This window comes from Onychostoma macrolepis, chromosome 07, assembly GCF_012432095.1.
Source record: "Onychostoma macrolepis isolate SWU-2019 chromosome 07, ASM1243209v1, whole genome shotgun sequence".
In the NCBI taxonomy this organism is placed as follows: Eukaryota; Metazoa; Chordata; class Actinopteri; order Cypriniformes; family Cyprinidae; genus Onychostoma; species Onychostoma macrolepis.
The window spans coordinates 39,501,144-39,516,823 of NC_081161.1; the positions used below are offsets into that span (position 1 = coordinate 39,501,144).

The 15,680-nt window shown below is 33.6% G+C and overlaps 2 protein-coding genes and 1 long non-coding RNA gene across 6 annotated transcripts in view; 2 read left to right on the forward strand and 1 right to left on the reverse strand.

Annotated features, from left to right (window-relative positions):
- The window catches only part of anpepa (alanyl (membrane) aminopeptidase a), an 18,340-nt gene extending 16,611 nt beyond the window's left edge, over positions 1-1,729 (forward strand). For all 3 annotated transcript variants that reach the window (XM_058781843.1, XM_058781845.1, XM_058781846.1), the window contains one exon: positions 113-1,729. The gene's annotated coding sequence lies outside the window, so the exon portion shown is untranslated. The remainder of the gene's footprint in view (positions 1-112) is intronic.
- Positions 1-9,067, reverse strand: part of LOC131543988 (uncharacterized) — a 9,443-nt gene extending 376 nt beyond the window's left edge. Inside the window, exon 1 of one of the 2 annotated variants that reach the window (XR_009272008.1) lies at positions 8,954-9,067. This is a non-coding gene — a long non-coding RNA (uncharacterized LOC131543988). Of the gene's footprint in view, positions 1-2,103; positions 2,134-8,953 lie in introns of those variants that run through there. The other variant, XR_009272009.1, reaches the window with a different exon arrangement.
- Positions 1,885-14,712, forward strand: anpepla (alanyl (membrane) aminopeptidase-like a). The gene is given in 21 exon segments (XM_058781842.1): positions 1,885-1,969; positions 2,887-3,644; positions 4,680-4,822; positions 5,972-6,111; positions 6,561-6,597; positions 6,600-6,686; positions 6,792-6,946; positions 7,040-7,153; positions 8,973-9,116; positions 9,211-9,276; positions 9,362-9,427; positions 9,532-9,707; positions 9,788-9,995; positions 10,390-10,445; positions 10,541-10,688; positions 10,835-10,926; positions 11,711-11,821; positions 12,622-12,789; positions 13,278-13,418; positions 13,504-13,585; positions 14,294-14,712. Coding segments are annotated over 20 exon segments (2,892 nt in total). The 5' UTR covers positions 1,885-1,969; positions 2,887-3,039; the 3' UTR covers positions 14,447-14,712.
- Positions 14,713-15,680: the final 968 nt, after the last annotated feature.

Consider the following 15,680-nt stretch of genomic DNA (forward strand, 5'->3'; position numbering starts at 1 on the left):
CACCCAAACTTATGAATGGGAGTGAATATGACAGAATTTTTCATTTTTAGTTGAACTATTCCTGTTAATCTTTGTGTGTGTGTGTGTGTGTGTGTGTGTGTATGTATTGCAGGACGGCTCACATGAATTCATCATCCTGTAACCTGATGGAATGAAAATGAATGGATGCTAACAGCTTTTTGGCAGGATGTTTTTACCCAAGGAGCAGCCCTCCTGAAGTAACCAGAGAAATGTCTTGCTCAAGGACACAACAGCACTCTGATATTTAACCACTAGATCACATCACTCGGATACAAATGAGGATGGATTTACTTAAGAGACTATACAAAATACACTGACAATGGATCCCTCAGTATTGAAAAAGCAGGGAGCCTGATTCAGAATTTGTGTATAATTAGTGGTGTTGCTATGTCAAGCATCACTATTATTATTGTTATTGCTCATACTCATACTCATCCTGCACAATTTCTGTTATGGACATCATTGATACCTCAAATCATGCAGGTTGTTCAGAAGAGGTTTGCTATACATTTCTAAGCACTTGGAGTGGACTTCATAGACTTACATGTAATCCAAGCCAATCGTATAGCTATGCGCACTCAAAAACAATTGTGTATGGGCAACCACACTCATATTTTCTTAATTAAATGTAAAATTCTATTTAGAGTTTTAATGTTAACTTGCTATTATTGACTGGATTTTGCATTTTTGTAAATATGCGGCCATTAAAAAGTACAAACATACACTACAGCTCAAAATTTTGGGGTCAGTAAGTTTTTTTTAATTTTTTTAAAAAAAGAAATTAAGGGCCAGATTTATTAAGAGCTTGCGCCAGCGCAAACTGTCTTTTGGCGTTAACATACTGTAGTAGTACTTTCAGAATTTACTAAAGACACGCAGTGAAGAATTAGCACTGAAAAAGCGTGGACACAGTTATTTTTGCACCTGACCTTACTGAATATGCATTTGTAGGAGTTTCCCTTTCAAACGCAAAATTTATGGGAGGAGGGTATTCAAATTAATCACGCAACGCGATTTACTAACGTTTGCGCTCGTCAAATTACTGGTATTTGCGCCAATATTTAACGGCCAAAACAAGCAAAAAAGCGCTGCTCTTGATTGCCATTATGGAAATAATCTGGCTGCGTCTGTGTTCTTTAATGTGCACATTGTTAGTAAATCACCCACAGAATTTTTTCCCCTCCTATCGGCACTTTTATGGAATTGCGCTCTAACGCTAATTTGCCATGTTTAGTAAATCTGGCATTAATACTTCTATTCAGCAAGTGAAATAAACTAATCAAAGTGACAGTGAAGACGTTTAAAATAAGTGCTGTTCTTCTGAACGTTATATTCAATACCCTGAAAAAAAATCATGTTTTCAAAAAAAAAAAAAAAAAATTAAGCATCAAGACTGTTTTCGACATTGTTAATAATCAAATATGTTACCTGAGCTGCTAAAAATTCAGCTTTTCCATCAGAGGAATCAATTACATTTTATAATATATTAAAATGGAAAATAGTTATTTTAAATTGTAATAATATTTCACAGTTTTACTGTATTTTTAATCAAATAAATGTAGCCTTGGTGGAACTTTTTACTGACCACAAACTTTTAAATGGTGGTTGTGGTAGGAGGTAACTGTTTTCTAAGGCCTTTTTTTGATACCTGTACATCTGTCTTTTTTCTCTTAAATAAATAAGTTGCAGAAACATTTTGAAATCATTATTTCAAGCTGTGTAACTGTGTCTGTATTTTTTTAGTGTGCATCTTCCTCATTTCTGAATGCGCTTATACATTGTCATCATGACACACTGAATACGTAACCTCAGAATACGTTAAAAGATACAGTGCTTCTTGGTGACTTCCGCTGGATCGTTTTTCTATGTAATTCACTGTCATAACCAGTGTTGGGGAAAGTTACTTTTAAAAGTAATGCATTACAATTTTGCGTTACTCCCTGAAAAAGTAAGTAATTATTTTACTTAGTTACTTTTTATGGAAAGTAATGCATTACGTTACTTTTGCGTTACTTTTTAAATCTGGGCATGGCTTGCTTCTTTGTTTTAAGCCCTTTTGCACCATAAATTAAATGAATTCACCTTCAAAATTCCATTTATGCAGGAGAAGATCACTCTTCAGCTATAAAAAAAGCACAAAAGAAGCACAAATGTTAGTTTATCTAAAGTAATTTTTGCTTATTAGTATGGATGAATTGCATCATCAAAGGTCAGCAGCAAAGACACTGGTTAATAAAACGGGATTAAATACATAAAGGATATTTGTACAGGTTTGCGTCATATTCTGAGTTTGCATTTCACTGTTTTTATTTTATATTATATATATATATATATATATAATACTGAATCTGTTTTTGTGAGTGAGATGAATTGATGCATGTTCACATTTAGTCTAGAACTACAGTAACATCATGTTTACTCCCGATTTGCCGACAGGAGACTTGTCAGTCAATAAATGGGGGAAAAAGTAACTGCCATTACTTATTTGAAAAAAGTAACTCAGATATTTCCTTAGAAATTTAAAAGCAATGTGTTACTTTACTAGTTACTTGAAAAAAGTCATCTGATTACGTAACTTGCGTTACCCCCAACACTGGTCATAACCACACGAACACCAGGAGGCTGTTTCATAACATTTGAAATATTAACTTGGAAGGGGTATAAAGCGATTTCAAGACTCAAGAGTAATGTAATTACCCTGAAGCGATCGCTAATAGGCCCTGTGTCCCAGTTTAACTTGGCAAACGAAAGTCACATGCAAAGTCAAGTCAAATGCAAAGTATAAAGACATATTTGCCATTGTTTTTTTGATTTAAAAATGAGAACTATGCAAACATGCAGAGCTTGAGTAACTGTTTTCCGCAGAAGTGGCATGGATACGACCACAGCATGATTCATCACAGTCACCACTATTTAATCACACACGCTTCATGACTGTCTGCATAGACTTGATCCTGTCCTGGCCCCATCATTAACTCCTGACAACATCTCCTGAGGCTTCATTTTAACTCTGCGGTCATGGGGAAAGGCTTTTACATTAGTAAGCCTGTAGGGTTTGTGCTATTTGGGTTGGGTGCAGGGGCCGTGCTCACCATTTTTGCATTGTCAGTGGTCTATGCTCAAGAGAAACGGAAAAATGAGGTAAATGCCATAGACGGGACCCACATGGTGACGACTGCAGCACCCCACAGAACCTCGGCACCGTCGAACGAGCCCTGGGACAAGTACAGACTGCCTGACGCCCTTCTTCCTGAGTACTACAATGTGACGCTTTGGCCTCGCTTGGTGCCAGACGAACAGGGCATGTACATTTTCACTGGGAAATCTGGAGTTGCGTTCACGTGCGTGAAGGAGACCGACCTGATCCTTATTCATTCCAATGAGCTGAATTTCACCTTGACCTCGGAGATGCACCATGCCAAGCTGATGGGTTTGGGAGGGATGAGCGCCCCAGCCATACTGAAAACCTGGTTTCAAACACAAACTCAGTTCATGGTGATCCAGCTGAAAGGAAATCTACAAGTTGGAAAATCCTATTGGCTCTACATGGAATTCCGTGGAGAGCTGTCAGATGACCTAGGAGGATTTTACAGAAGTGAATACACAGAAAATGGTGTAAAAAAGTAAGATGTACTATTGGCATTACTTTACTAAAAAAGGGTTGAAATGTTTGCATTTTACAGCTTTTGTAGTCAAGATCAAAGTAAATACTTATAATACTAATTAGTCCTGTCAAACTATTAATCGCGATTAATCACATCCAAAATAAAAGTTTTTTTGTACTGTGTAGATTTATTATGGATATATAAATACACACACATGCGTGTATATATATTTAAGAAAAATATGTAATATTTGTATATTAAATATATTTATATATAATATAAATGTATACATGTAAACACGATAATATTTTCAAAATATATACTGTATTAATGTGTATACATACATAATAAATATACACAGTGCACACACATACAGTATATTATGTAAACAAAAACTTTTATTTTGGATGCGATTAATCCCGATAAATCGCTTGACAGCACTAATACTAATTAATTAACCATAATACAATCTTACAGAAATAATTGTATAAATATACAATTATTTATGATGAAACACTATATAATTTTAAAAATAACTCCACTAATTGAGTATGTAATTAGGAGGTTGACAATTTGACAAACAATTTGTGTCCATTTTTTAATGACCTTTTTAACAACTTTTTCTGTTTATAGTATAATTATGTATGAAGTAATAGTATTTTAGGTCCTGTAACATACAGTATGTTTTTTCCACTAAGTTTTAATCAACTTTTAGATTTTTTAAAGTTCAGTTAATTTGTACTGTCGTATGAGAAATTAATTTAAAAATGTAAAAATATTTGATGTATCTCAGTATATAATATCAGAGCATAATTGAATTGGATATATTTTTTTATAATTATTGAAATATTATTATTATTATTATTATTGAATATTGGATGAAGGTGTCTGCTAAATGCAAAAATGTACATGCAAAATATAAATTCCTTACTAGCTGTAATTAATGTTTCCCTTGAATTACACACTGCATTTTGAACAAAACATTTATGGAGACTTTTGAAAGCTGTACTACTACTTCCTACACACTTAACTGAGATAACTTCATTTTGGCAGAGTTGTCGCCACAACACAAATGCAGCCCACTGCTGCCCGAAATGCTTTCCCCTGCTTCGATGAGCCATCAATGAAGGCCGTCTTCCATCTGACTCTCTTACATCCTCCTGGAACTGTGGCCCTTTCTAATGGCATGGAGCTGGGTTAGTAATCACATCACATCTGTGACAAGTGTAATATATACTCTGTTGAGGGCATGATAATATCTTCTATTGCTAATATTACTGTTAATTTAGTAATCAAAGCTCTGCATTATCCAAACAGATTTATCATTTACTTCACAAAAATTATAAAATTAAGCATATGCTTCTAAATTCAATGGGATGCATACTTTATCTTATGACATTACTTTTAGTGTTTTTTTTTTAATTTAAAAAACAAACAAACAAACAAAAAACAGTAGGTTTAAACCACAGGATCTACATCACAGGCTTTTTACAGTAAGACACATAGCAATCTGAGTTTCTGAACTCACAGATCTTTTGAAGTTGAAGACGCATTGCCAATCTGAAAGACTTCAGAAGTTTAGAACTTACCAATTATTCAATTATTTTAGCTTGACTGAAGTTTTTTCAAAGTTGTATAATGGTAGCCTTGATCGTTTGGTGGCTTATAACCTGCTCTTTAATCACTTATTGAGGCCTTATATTTTCCCTTGCGTGTTATATAATCACTAACAAAATTTACATTTAACATTCTGAACAATTATTTTTAATATGTTTATTTTTTCTATATACTGTTCAAAGGATTTTTTTTTTAAAGAAATTGTTATTCAGCAGTTCAGTTTTATTCAAGGATGCATTATTAAATTAAGCAAAAGTGAGAGTAAAGTCATTTATAATACTGGAAAAAATAATCAAATAAATATTGTTCTTTTGAACTTTCTATTTATCGAAGAATCATGGAGAAAATGCATTGTAGCTTTCCACAAAAATATTAAGCAATACAACTGTTTTCAACTTTATTAATAATAAGAAATGTTTCAGGTAAACAGGTAATCAGCTTAGAATGATTTCTGAAGGATCATTTGATACTGAAGACTGGAGTAATGATGCTGAAAATTCAGCTGTGCATCACAGGAATTAATTATTTTTAAAATATATTTAAAAAGAAAATAGTGATTTTAAATGATAATATTTCCCAATATTACCACATAATCGCAGACTTCTTTCAAAAACAAACAAACAAAAAATTTAGACCCCTACTTTTGAACTATACTCTAGTGTATATTGAATGGATTTATCTGTGGACACATTTGAATTCTTCACTCACTCTGATTTTTCTTTTTCTAGGTGCTGAAAATATCACCATAGATAATCAAGAGGTTTTACGGACTAGATTTGAGCCAACTGAAAAAATGTCGACATATCTGTTGGCCTTTGTCGTCAGTGAATTTACCAACATACGATCCTCTCCAGAGGCTAATATTTTGGTAGACAACCAAAATATATTCACTCTCTTGCTCCCTTCTTTCCTCTTATATATTTACAACCCGAATTCCGGAAATGTTGGGACGTTTTTTAAATATGAATAAAATGAAAACTACAGGTCTGCTGCCTGCTACAGGTCTCAAAATAGTTGGGACTCAAATAGTTGAGCTCATTTAGTGAATAAAAGTGTAAAATTTCTCCGTTTAAACATTTGTTGTTATCTATGTTCTATTGTGAATAAAATGTTGGCTCATGTTATTTAAAAGTCTTTTAATTTTAATTTTATTAAAATTTTAAAAATGTCCCAACATTTCCAGAATTCGGGTTGTATTTTAAATGCGCATAACAAATTAAAAATGGGTATTAAATGCATTGATTTTTATCACATAATCAATTTGTATTTTATGCCAAATGTATAATTTTATTTTATTTTATTTATAATTTTTTTTAGATCAGAATATGGGGACGTAGAGAGGCCATTGAAAGTGGTCAGGAGATTATGCCCTTAATGTGACATTCCCTATTTTGAAGTATTTAGAAAACTATTACAACACCACATACCCCCTATCCAAATCAGGTGAGAGTTTAAACATGCAAACTCATTCCAAACTTTGTGTCTCAATCCATTTATGCTGTGCCATTGGGGAAAAAAGCAGTCAGACTAATACTTTCCATTCCCTAGACCAAATCGCACTGCCTGATTTCGCCGCTGGAGCCATGGAAAACTGGGGTCTGGTCACATACAGAGAGCTATCACTTTTCTATGATCCTAAAGTGTCCTCTAATGAAGACAAAGAATGGGTGGTCACTGTAATTACACATGAACTTGCACACATGGTATGTGGAGAACTTCTCGCTCTCTCTAAAAAGGGTGTTTTTGAACTAATTTAAATTATGTAATTTGTTTATGTGAGTCAAATTATTGTCTAGTGGTTTGGGAACCTTGTGACCATGAGATGGTGGAATGACCTGTGGCTCAATGAAGGTTTTGCAAGTTACGTTTCATATCTTGGAGCTGATTATGCTGAACCCACCTGGAACATTGTAAGTTTTTATTCACTATTCAACAAGTATTTGAAAATCATTTCTAAATAGTAGCAAACATTGTAAAATACACAATATAATAACATTACACTAGAAATCAGAATGCTTGATTTTTATGTTAACTCTATAATGCATCTAACCTTCACACAGATGATGTCACACTGCACTTGGTCGTTTTCCGTTGCTTTCTATCCAGGTGACCAGTGAACTCCGACGCTTTCCCGTGTTTGTTATGGTTAACCTACAGTTTAATTGTGTTTAATCGTATTTTAGCGCATTTTAGCGTCTTTCGCCCTGTAGCGATTGAGTATTGCGTTAAAAATAGTTATGTCTTAATGAATGGGGGAATCCTGAAATCTCAAAAACTGCTTGCTGAACTCACAATTAAATTACATAGGCTATGGCAAATCAGCAACAAAAATATGAAATTCATTTCCCCATGAAAGTTGTTTCTTATGGTCAAATTGCGTTTAAAAATCTTATTTTTCAGGCTAGACCAGCCAATGGGCATTTGGAGTCATAACGTGCATGAACCGAGCTGCAGCTGACACATTTGTAAATGACTTTACTTGGACCCATTGTGCGAGCTGTCTCTTTAATACGGCGTGGTTTATATACATGTTGCTGCTGATGAGAAAACATATCTCAAACCGCGTTGCACACCATTTCCAGGAAACATGTTGTTCATCCCGGAAACCAGGTTTGGGCTTGAATGTGCCCCATGTTTCTATGGGAAATTTGACACTTTCATTTAGAAGGTGGGACTATTCCTCCATATTTTGCATGGCGGTTTCTCCCGCTCGTCTTTGTATTTCTATAGTCTTTGTTTTAAATATAACACTTACTAAAAAATATGAAATATTTTTGTTTACCTGCATGCCATGTGATCAGTAATCAACATCAAAGAAACCGAGAACATGCAAATGTGATACTTAATTACTGAAATATATATTTTAAAATCTTAGGGGTACTTAAAGAAAATATAGGCTATTTGGTGAATAAGGTTTAGATGAAAAAACGTTTTGTTACATGTAACTAAGAAATAACTTGAATATGTGCATTTTAATTAGTTATAATTAATAATACATGGTTAAAAAAAACCTACAGAGTAATAATTCAAATAAAAATGAATGTGTTCATCAGTAGTTGATGCAATGTTGAAACCCTTCTTAAACCTGAAATGATTTTTGTAAATCCAGTGGTCAAATGCAGTCGCCACCTGAATAATGACTAGTCTATGTGTGAATGTCCACAAAACTGGACTATATATATATATATATATATATACATACATATATAATATGTATATAATCGGTAGGCTATTTTAGAAAGGAAAATTTAAAAAATGAAAAAGAAAAATTAGGGAGAATCAATGAATTATGAATAATTTATTGCTATTGTGTGAATAATATGTATTCATGTAATCCATAAAAAGGTAGCTGTAGTCTGATTACGAGTATTTTAAAATGTAACTTACTCTAATTACAAGTACTTAATTTTTGGAATCTGATTACATAATCCAGATTACATGTAATCAGTTACTACCCAGCTCTGACTGTGGGGACCAAATGTCCCCACAAGGATAGTAAAACTTGAAATTTTTGAGGAAAAAAAATGCTAAAAATAATAAATGATGTTTATCTGAAAGTGTAACAATGCAAACAGGTTTTCTGTAAGGGTTAGGGGATAAAAAATATCGTAGAAAAGTCCCTACAATTCACAGAAACAAAAAGAAATGTGTGTGTGTGTATGTGTGTGTGTTAAATATTATGAATATATTAAAGTGAGGGCTTCACTTACTGTGTTTTCTCTCCTGAAGAAAGACCTGATGGTGCAGCAACAGGTTCAGAGGGCGTTTGGCGTCGACGCTCTGGTTTCCTCCCACCCGCTTTCTTCACGAGAGGATGAAGTCATCACACCGGATCAAATCGATCAGCTATTTGATACCATCACGTACAGCAAGGTTTTCATCATGTGCCAAAACCAACTTGAAATAACACTGTTAAGCAGTGTCGTATTGCAGTGTTTTAGTTAATGCTAAATTGTTATCATTTCAGGGGGCTGCAATACTGAGAATGCTGTCTGAGTTTCTGACAGAGTCTATCTTTGCTAAAGGACTTCATGTATGTATGAAGGGTTTTATGATGCATTAATGTGACTTTTAGAGTGACCTTTTCTCAGACTAACACCCGTGCATGATTTCCACAGAACTATTTGCATGAGTATGCATACAGCAACACTGTGTACACAGATCTTTGGAAAAAACTGCAGGAAGTAAGTTACAAAATTGATGCAATGGAATCCTTAAATATTAGTGTAAGTTTGTTTGTCTTTTCAACCATAATTTTCATTATATTTCATTACAATCTTTTTTCCAGGTTGTAGACGCAGATTCAAGCATCCAGCTCCCAGCCTCAATAAATGAAATTATGAATCGCTGGATTCTACAGATGGGTTTTCCTGTAGTAACTATTGACACTCGAACAGGAAGTATCACTCAGCAGCACTTCCTGATTCACCCAGAGGCAGTAGTGGACACACCATCTGAATACAAGTATGTTTAAATTGACAAACGTGCCAACAGAGTCCTGTCCTTTTAAAGTATACTGTGTGTATGTTCAAAAATGATTGCAGTTATGAATGGTTTGTGCCAATCACATGGATGAAGAGTGGCAGTAACATGGGCCAGCACTGGCTGCTTACTAAAACAGCTTCATATGAGCCCATGAAGACTGATACTGACTGGTTATTGGCCAACCTAAATGTCACGGGATACTACAGGGTTAATTATGATCCCCAGAACTGGGAACGTCTCCTCGCACAACTGACTTCAGATCATAAAGTAAGTATCTCATTAGCTTTAAATTAATTGAAAACATTGAGCATCAAAGTATACCTGAATAAAACCCAAATGATAATCAGTTTAAAAATGATTGATTTAGCAAAACTTTAACAAAATTATATGGTTACATAGTATAAAATATAGTAGTCAACATTTGAAGTGGATCAAAAAAATGTCATTAAAGTTGTCTCAAGACAAGAACGCATTTTGGTTTTAGGTTTTGATCCACTTCAAATGTTGAGTCAGTGTATTACAATCTTTATAATATATATTGTTCTGCTCTGAATTGTTCTAATATATAATTACAAATCATATTTACTAGTAACTTGATATAATATGCATATTATAAATAATAACATAATATAACATTTGATTTGATCCTCTATTCACATAGGTTATTCCAGTTCTTAATAGGGGCCAGATCATCGACGATGCATTTAATTTGGCGAGGTAAGCTCTCTGCTGCAAAGATATTTCATCAATGGACAAAATTACCTGGCTGTAAATAATAAAATAATTGAACATCTGAATCTGATTATTCATAGGGCAGAGATAATCAACATAACCGTGGCTCTGAGAACAACCAAGTATCTCTACGAGGAGAAGGAGTACATACCGTGGGAATCTGCCATAAGAAATTTGGAGTTCCTTTTCCTCGTGTTTGACCGAACAGAAGTCTATGGACCTTTGCAGGTATGTTTGTTTACGCATTACAAAAAAATATTATTATTACATGTAGCTAATACAATAAAAAAAAAAATCAGTACACAGAGAATGCTCATTCAGAACATATTAGACACTTATTTTAACATTTATAAATGTCCTTAAAACATTTACAGACTTACCTGCGGAAAAAGGTGCAACCTCTTTTTGACCACTTCAAAGAAATCACATCAAACTGGACTCAGAAACCCCCGAAATACCTGGACCAGTAAATACGTGATTACTATGTTTGCAGTTTATTCTAAACATTACTTTAGTACCACCACAATGTGTTACCACAGTCAGTTATATGCTTTAATTCTATAACCACAAGCATAAAACTGTTGTGAAACATTTTAAAGGGGTCACATCATGATAAATCAAATGGTTGCTGATTTTTGGATATAAAAGAGTTAAAGTACTATGAAACTGTTCTCATCAGTAAAAAAGAATCGTTTATTGAAACTAAGCAGCTCGTTCTGTACTGACGTCAGACAGACCACAAGAAGAAATGACCACCCACGTATACACATTAACTTTGCCACACTGAGGTAATGAGGAAATATATACTGTTCATAAACACAAGAGAAATGTGGGAAATATGAATGAAGTGTGGGAAAATCTGTCAGAGTTGTGCAAACCCTTAGGTAATTTTATATGCAAAGAGGATGTTTACATAAAAGTCATATAGGCACAACCGCAAAAACGGCTCATTTAATTGTAAGGTTCAGAGACTGGGGTGAAATGTGATCATAAAAACCTCAGTTATTACTGTTATTACGGGTGCAAAAACTAAGTGGACCTCAGTGGGGGGAAAAAACAACTAAAAAATATATGATATGACCCCTTTGAAATCTCCTTATAACTGAGAAGTTGCATAACATAAGAGAGTTTAATTCATTTCTGTTTTTGCATAAAAATTAGCAACATAAGCAATGCTCACTGTGGTAAAAGGGAATATATGGGAAAGGGAAACTGAAATATTGTATGGTTTGTGTGACTTCTGTTTATAGATACAACCAAATAAATGCAATTTCAATGGCCTGTAAAACCAGAGTGAAAGGATGTTCAGAGCTCGCTGGAATGTGGTACAGACAGTGGATGAAGAACCCTGACGCTAACCCGTATGGAAACCACCTCTGAATTCAGTTCATACTAGTCCTGATCAGCTTTCCTATTTCTTATTATTTCTTAATTCTTATTCTGCAAATTAAGTTGAATTTAGTTCAGTTCTGAATTCAGTTCAAGCCAGTTCTAGGTCTATTTGTACCATTGATTTTAGTTTAGTTGAGCTAATCAGTTTCATTCAGTGCAATTCAAGTCAGAATTCAAAGTCTCAAAGTCAGTTCAGTTCACTTCTGTTTAGTTCTTTTCAATCTGTTTATGGGAGTTTAAGTTCAATTAATTTCCCCTCAGAATTCAGTTCAAGCCAGTTTAGTTCTTGATTTTAGTTTAGTTCAGTTAATCAGTTTATTTTCATTCAAGTCAGAATTCATTTCAAGCCATTTCAGTTAGCTTCTTTCTAGTTCTTTTTTATGTTTGTGGGAGTTCAGTTCAGTTCCACACCGAATTCAGTTCAAAGCTTTTTTAGGTCTATCCATACAATTGATTTTAATTTAGTTCAGTTAATATATTTTATTAAATTCAAGTCAGAATTCAGTTCAAGCTATTTCTAGTTCTTTTTAAATCCTTTTATGGCAGTTTAATTCAATTCAGTTCCAGTTTTCTGTCTATTGATATAATTTAGTTTAGTTCAGTTAATGAATTTTATTCAGTTCAATTCAGAATTCAGTTAAAAACATTTAGGTTGTTCATTCAGATATTGTTCAGTTTGATTCAAGCCAGTTCACTTCAGATCTTTCTGGTTTGGTTCAGTTCGGTTATGTTTATTTCAGTTTGATTTATTTATTTTTTTCCACTCAAGAATTCCCCCAAATCTGAAGGTCACTGTGTACTGTAATGCCATCGCCACTGGAGGTGTTGAGGAGTGGGATTTCGGATGGCAGATGTTCAAGAACAGTACCATTTCTGCAGAGGCAGAGAAACTGTTATATGGTCTATCATGCACTAAAGAGACCTGGCTGTTAAACAGGTGAGTCATGCATACTACATCTTAAAATATTAACTACCAAATATGAATACTTTTATTCAGTAAAGATGCATTAAATTGATCAAAAGTGACAGTAAAAATTTTCTATTTCAACTAAATGCTGTTGTTGTTGTTTTACTTTTCTATTAATCAAAGGATCCTGAAACATAGGTGTCCACAACAATATTAAGCAGTATAACTGCTGTCAACATTGATAATACTAATAATAAATGCTTCTTGAGCAGCAAATCAGTATATTAGAATTTCTGAAGGCTGGAGTAATGATGCTGAAAAATAAGCTTTGCATCATTTGCAATATTTCACAATATTGATCTTTTCACTGTACATTATGAACAAATAAACGCTTCTTTCAAAAAAAAAAAAAAATCTGACCAAAATTTTTGAATGGTATTATACAGCCAACCTAGCTTATATTTTATATGATGGAAGATGATGATGTTTGACATTTAATTGCCTTCTGTTTTCTAAAGGTACCTGGGATACTCAATAGATCCAAACCTGATCAGGAAGCAGGATGTTACCTACGCCATTGTGTATATTGCAGGCAATGTAATAGGGCAGCCGCTGGTTTGGGACTTTTTCAGAGCAAACTGGGAGCATATAACTAAGGAGTAAGGAGTAACTATGTTTCCTTCTTTCTTTCTAAATGTATATTTATATTCTCTACTGACATTTTCGATCATGTGATCTCCATAGTTTTGATGATGGATCCTTCTTTTTTGGAAGACTGATTCAAGGCATCACAAAAAAGTTTTCCACAGAATTTGAACTGCAACAGGTTTGTGCTATTTGAATAAGAGCTTGTATTTGCAAATGCAAAACAAATTATTTTACACTACTGTTTAAATGTTTAAGGTCTGTACAATTTTTTTAATGTTTTTGAAAGTCTCTTATATTCACCAAGGCTGCGTACTGTTTATTTTATTAAAAAAAAAAAAAAAAAAAAAACGGTAATATTGTGAAATACTACTGCAGTTAAAAATAATGATTTTCTACTGTAATAAATTTTAAAATGTAATTTGTTCCTATGATGGTAAAGCTCAAGTAACATTTCTTATTATTATCAATGTTTAAAACGGTTGCGCCTACTTAATATATTTTTTTTGGAAACCATGTGATAGTTTTTTCAAGGATTCTTTGTTGAATAGAAAATTCAAAAGAACAGCATTTATTCGAAATATAATTTTTTTGTAAGATTTAAACGTCTTTACTGTAACTTTTGATCAATTTTATTAATCTTTGCTGAATAAAATCTAATTATTAATTTCTCAAAAATCTTAGTGACCTCAGACTTTTAAACTGTAGCAAATATGTAATATTTTTATGTTAATTTTAAGCTTAAGATTAGCTAAAATTTTTGTAAAGCTATATTCTATTTTTCTTTTTCTTTTTTGTTGAGGTGTGTGGTAGACATGACATATATAGAAAATATGAAAATGTGTGTACTTATCCCTTTCTTTCTCTCTGTTTCTTTGACAAATCACAGTTGCAGAAATTTAAAGAGGACATTGCAGCAAGCAGTTTTAGTTTTGGTACGCAGCCAATAGAGCAGGCCATTGAACAAACAAAAGCCAAAATTAAATGGATATCTGAAAACAAAGCGCAAGTGATGAACTGGCTGATTGAACAGGCAGACTAAACACTCTCATTATGACCGTTTGTGTATAATATTTTCATACTTGCATGAGTATTACATATATTTATATTTTAAAAATACAGACATTTTATAGTCAAGTTTGATCATCAGCTGTTCTGTGCCTTTGATTATTAAATTAGATCACAAAATATTTTGTAGTATTTTTATTACGTAGCTGTTTAAATTCTGATGTCAATCTTCTTTTGCTCAGAAAAAAAAAAATTGTATGCATTTATATATTTTGCAATAAACATCAATTATATTTATAATCACCAGTTATGTTGTACTGTCATTTCATGATTCAACATTTCTTCATTGTTCTTCATTGCCTTTAGAAAGTACATTTTTCTTTTTATGAAAGTCAACCTCAAATCAAAATGTTTTTTTTTTTCCTGTTTGTTTTTGTTGTTGTTTTTGTGGAAATGAATGGGGGGAAAAAAACTTATTTTGCACATACTGCTTATGAAAGATGAACTAATGGCATCCGCAGTGGAATGGATCTTCAGTAACACAGGCCAAGTTGTAGCAGCACATTACAGGACTTGTTGTTTCTGTAACTATGAACATGGTTAATTCTTCTGTGTCATTAGGGTCTCAACAGAGGAAGTAGACAAGACTGCACAAATGGGAGGAAGGGAGTGTGAGGAAGTGATTCATCATTATGGTGTCTGAAAGCAGCTGCAGACTTGTCACCTTCAAGACTCTTACGACTTTTACTACATATTATAAATGAACATTGAAGAACAGCTGTCACTCACGTCACTAGTGGAGCTATTAATATCTTTAATAAAGGCACAGCAAGGTTTTTTGCGTTGTGCAATCTGACATGGGATCATGAGATTCTCATCATGTTGCCTTGTTGCTGGCATCATGGGTACTTAAAGGAACAGTTCACCCAAAATGTCAAATTTGCCAAAAATTTACTCACCGTCAGGCCATCAAAAATGTAGATGAGTTTGGAATAGATTTGAAGAAATTTAGCATTACATCACTAGCTCAGCTCACCAATGCATCCTCTGCAGTGAATGGGTGCCGTCAGAATGAAGGAAGAGTTATTATGGAATATGGACTCATATTTTGGTCAGAAGTGAAGATAGAATGAAACACACAGATTTTCACTTCACAAGACATTAATGGACTGGAGTGGTGTGGATTACTTGTGGGTTATTGTGATGTTTTGATCTGCTGTTTGGACTCTCATTCTGACGGCACCCATTCACTGCAGAGGATCTATTGG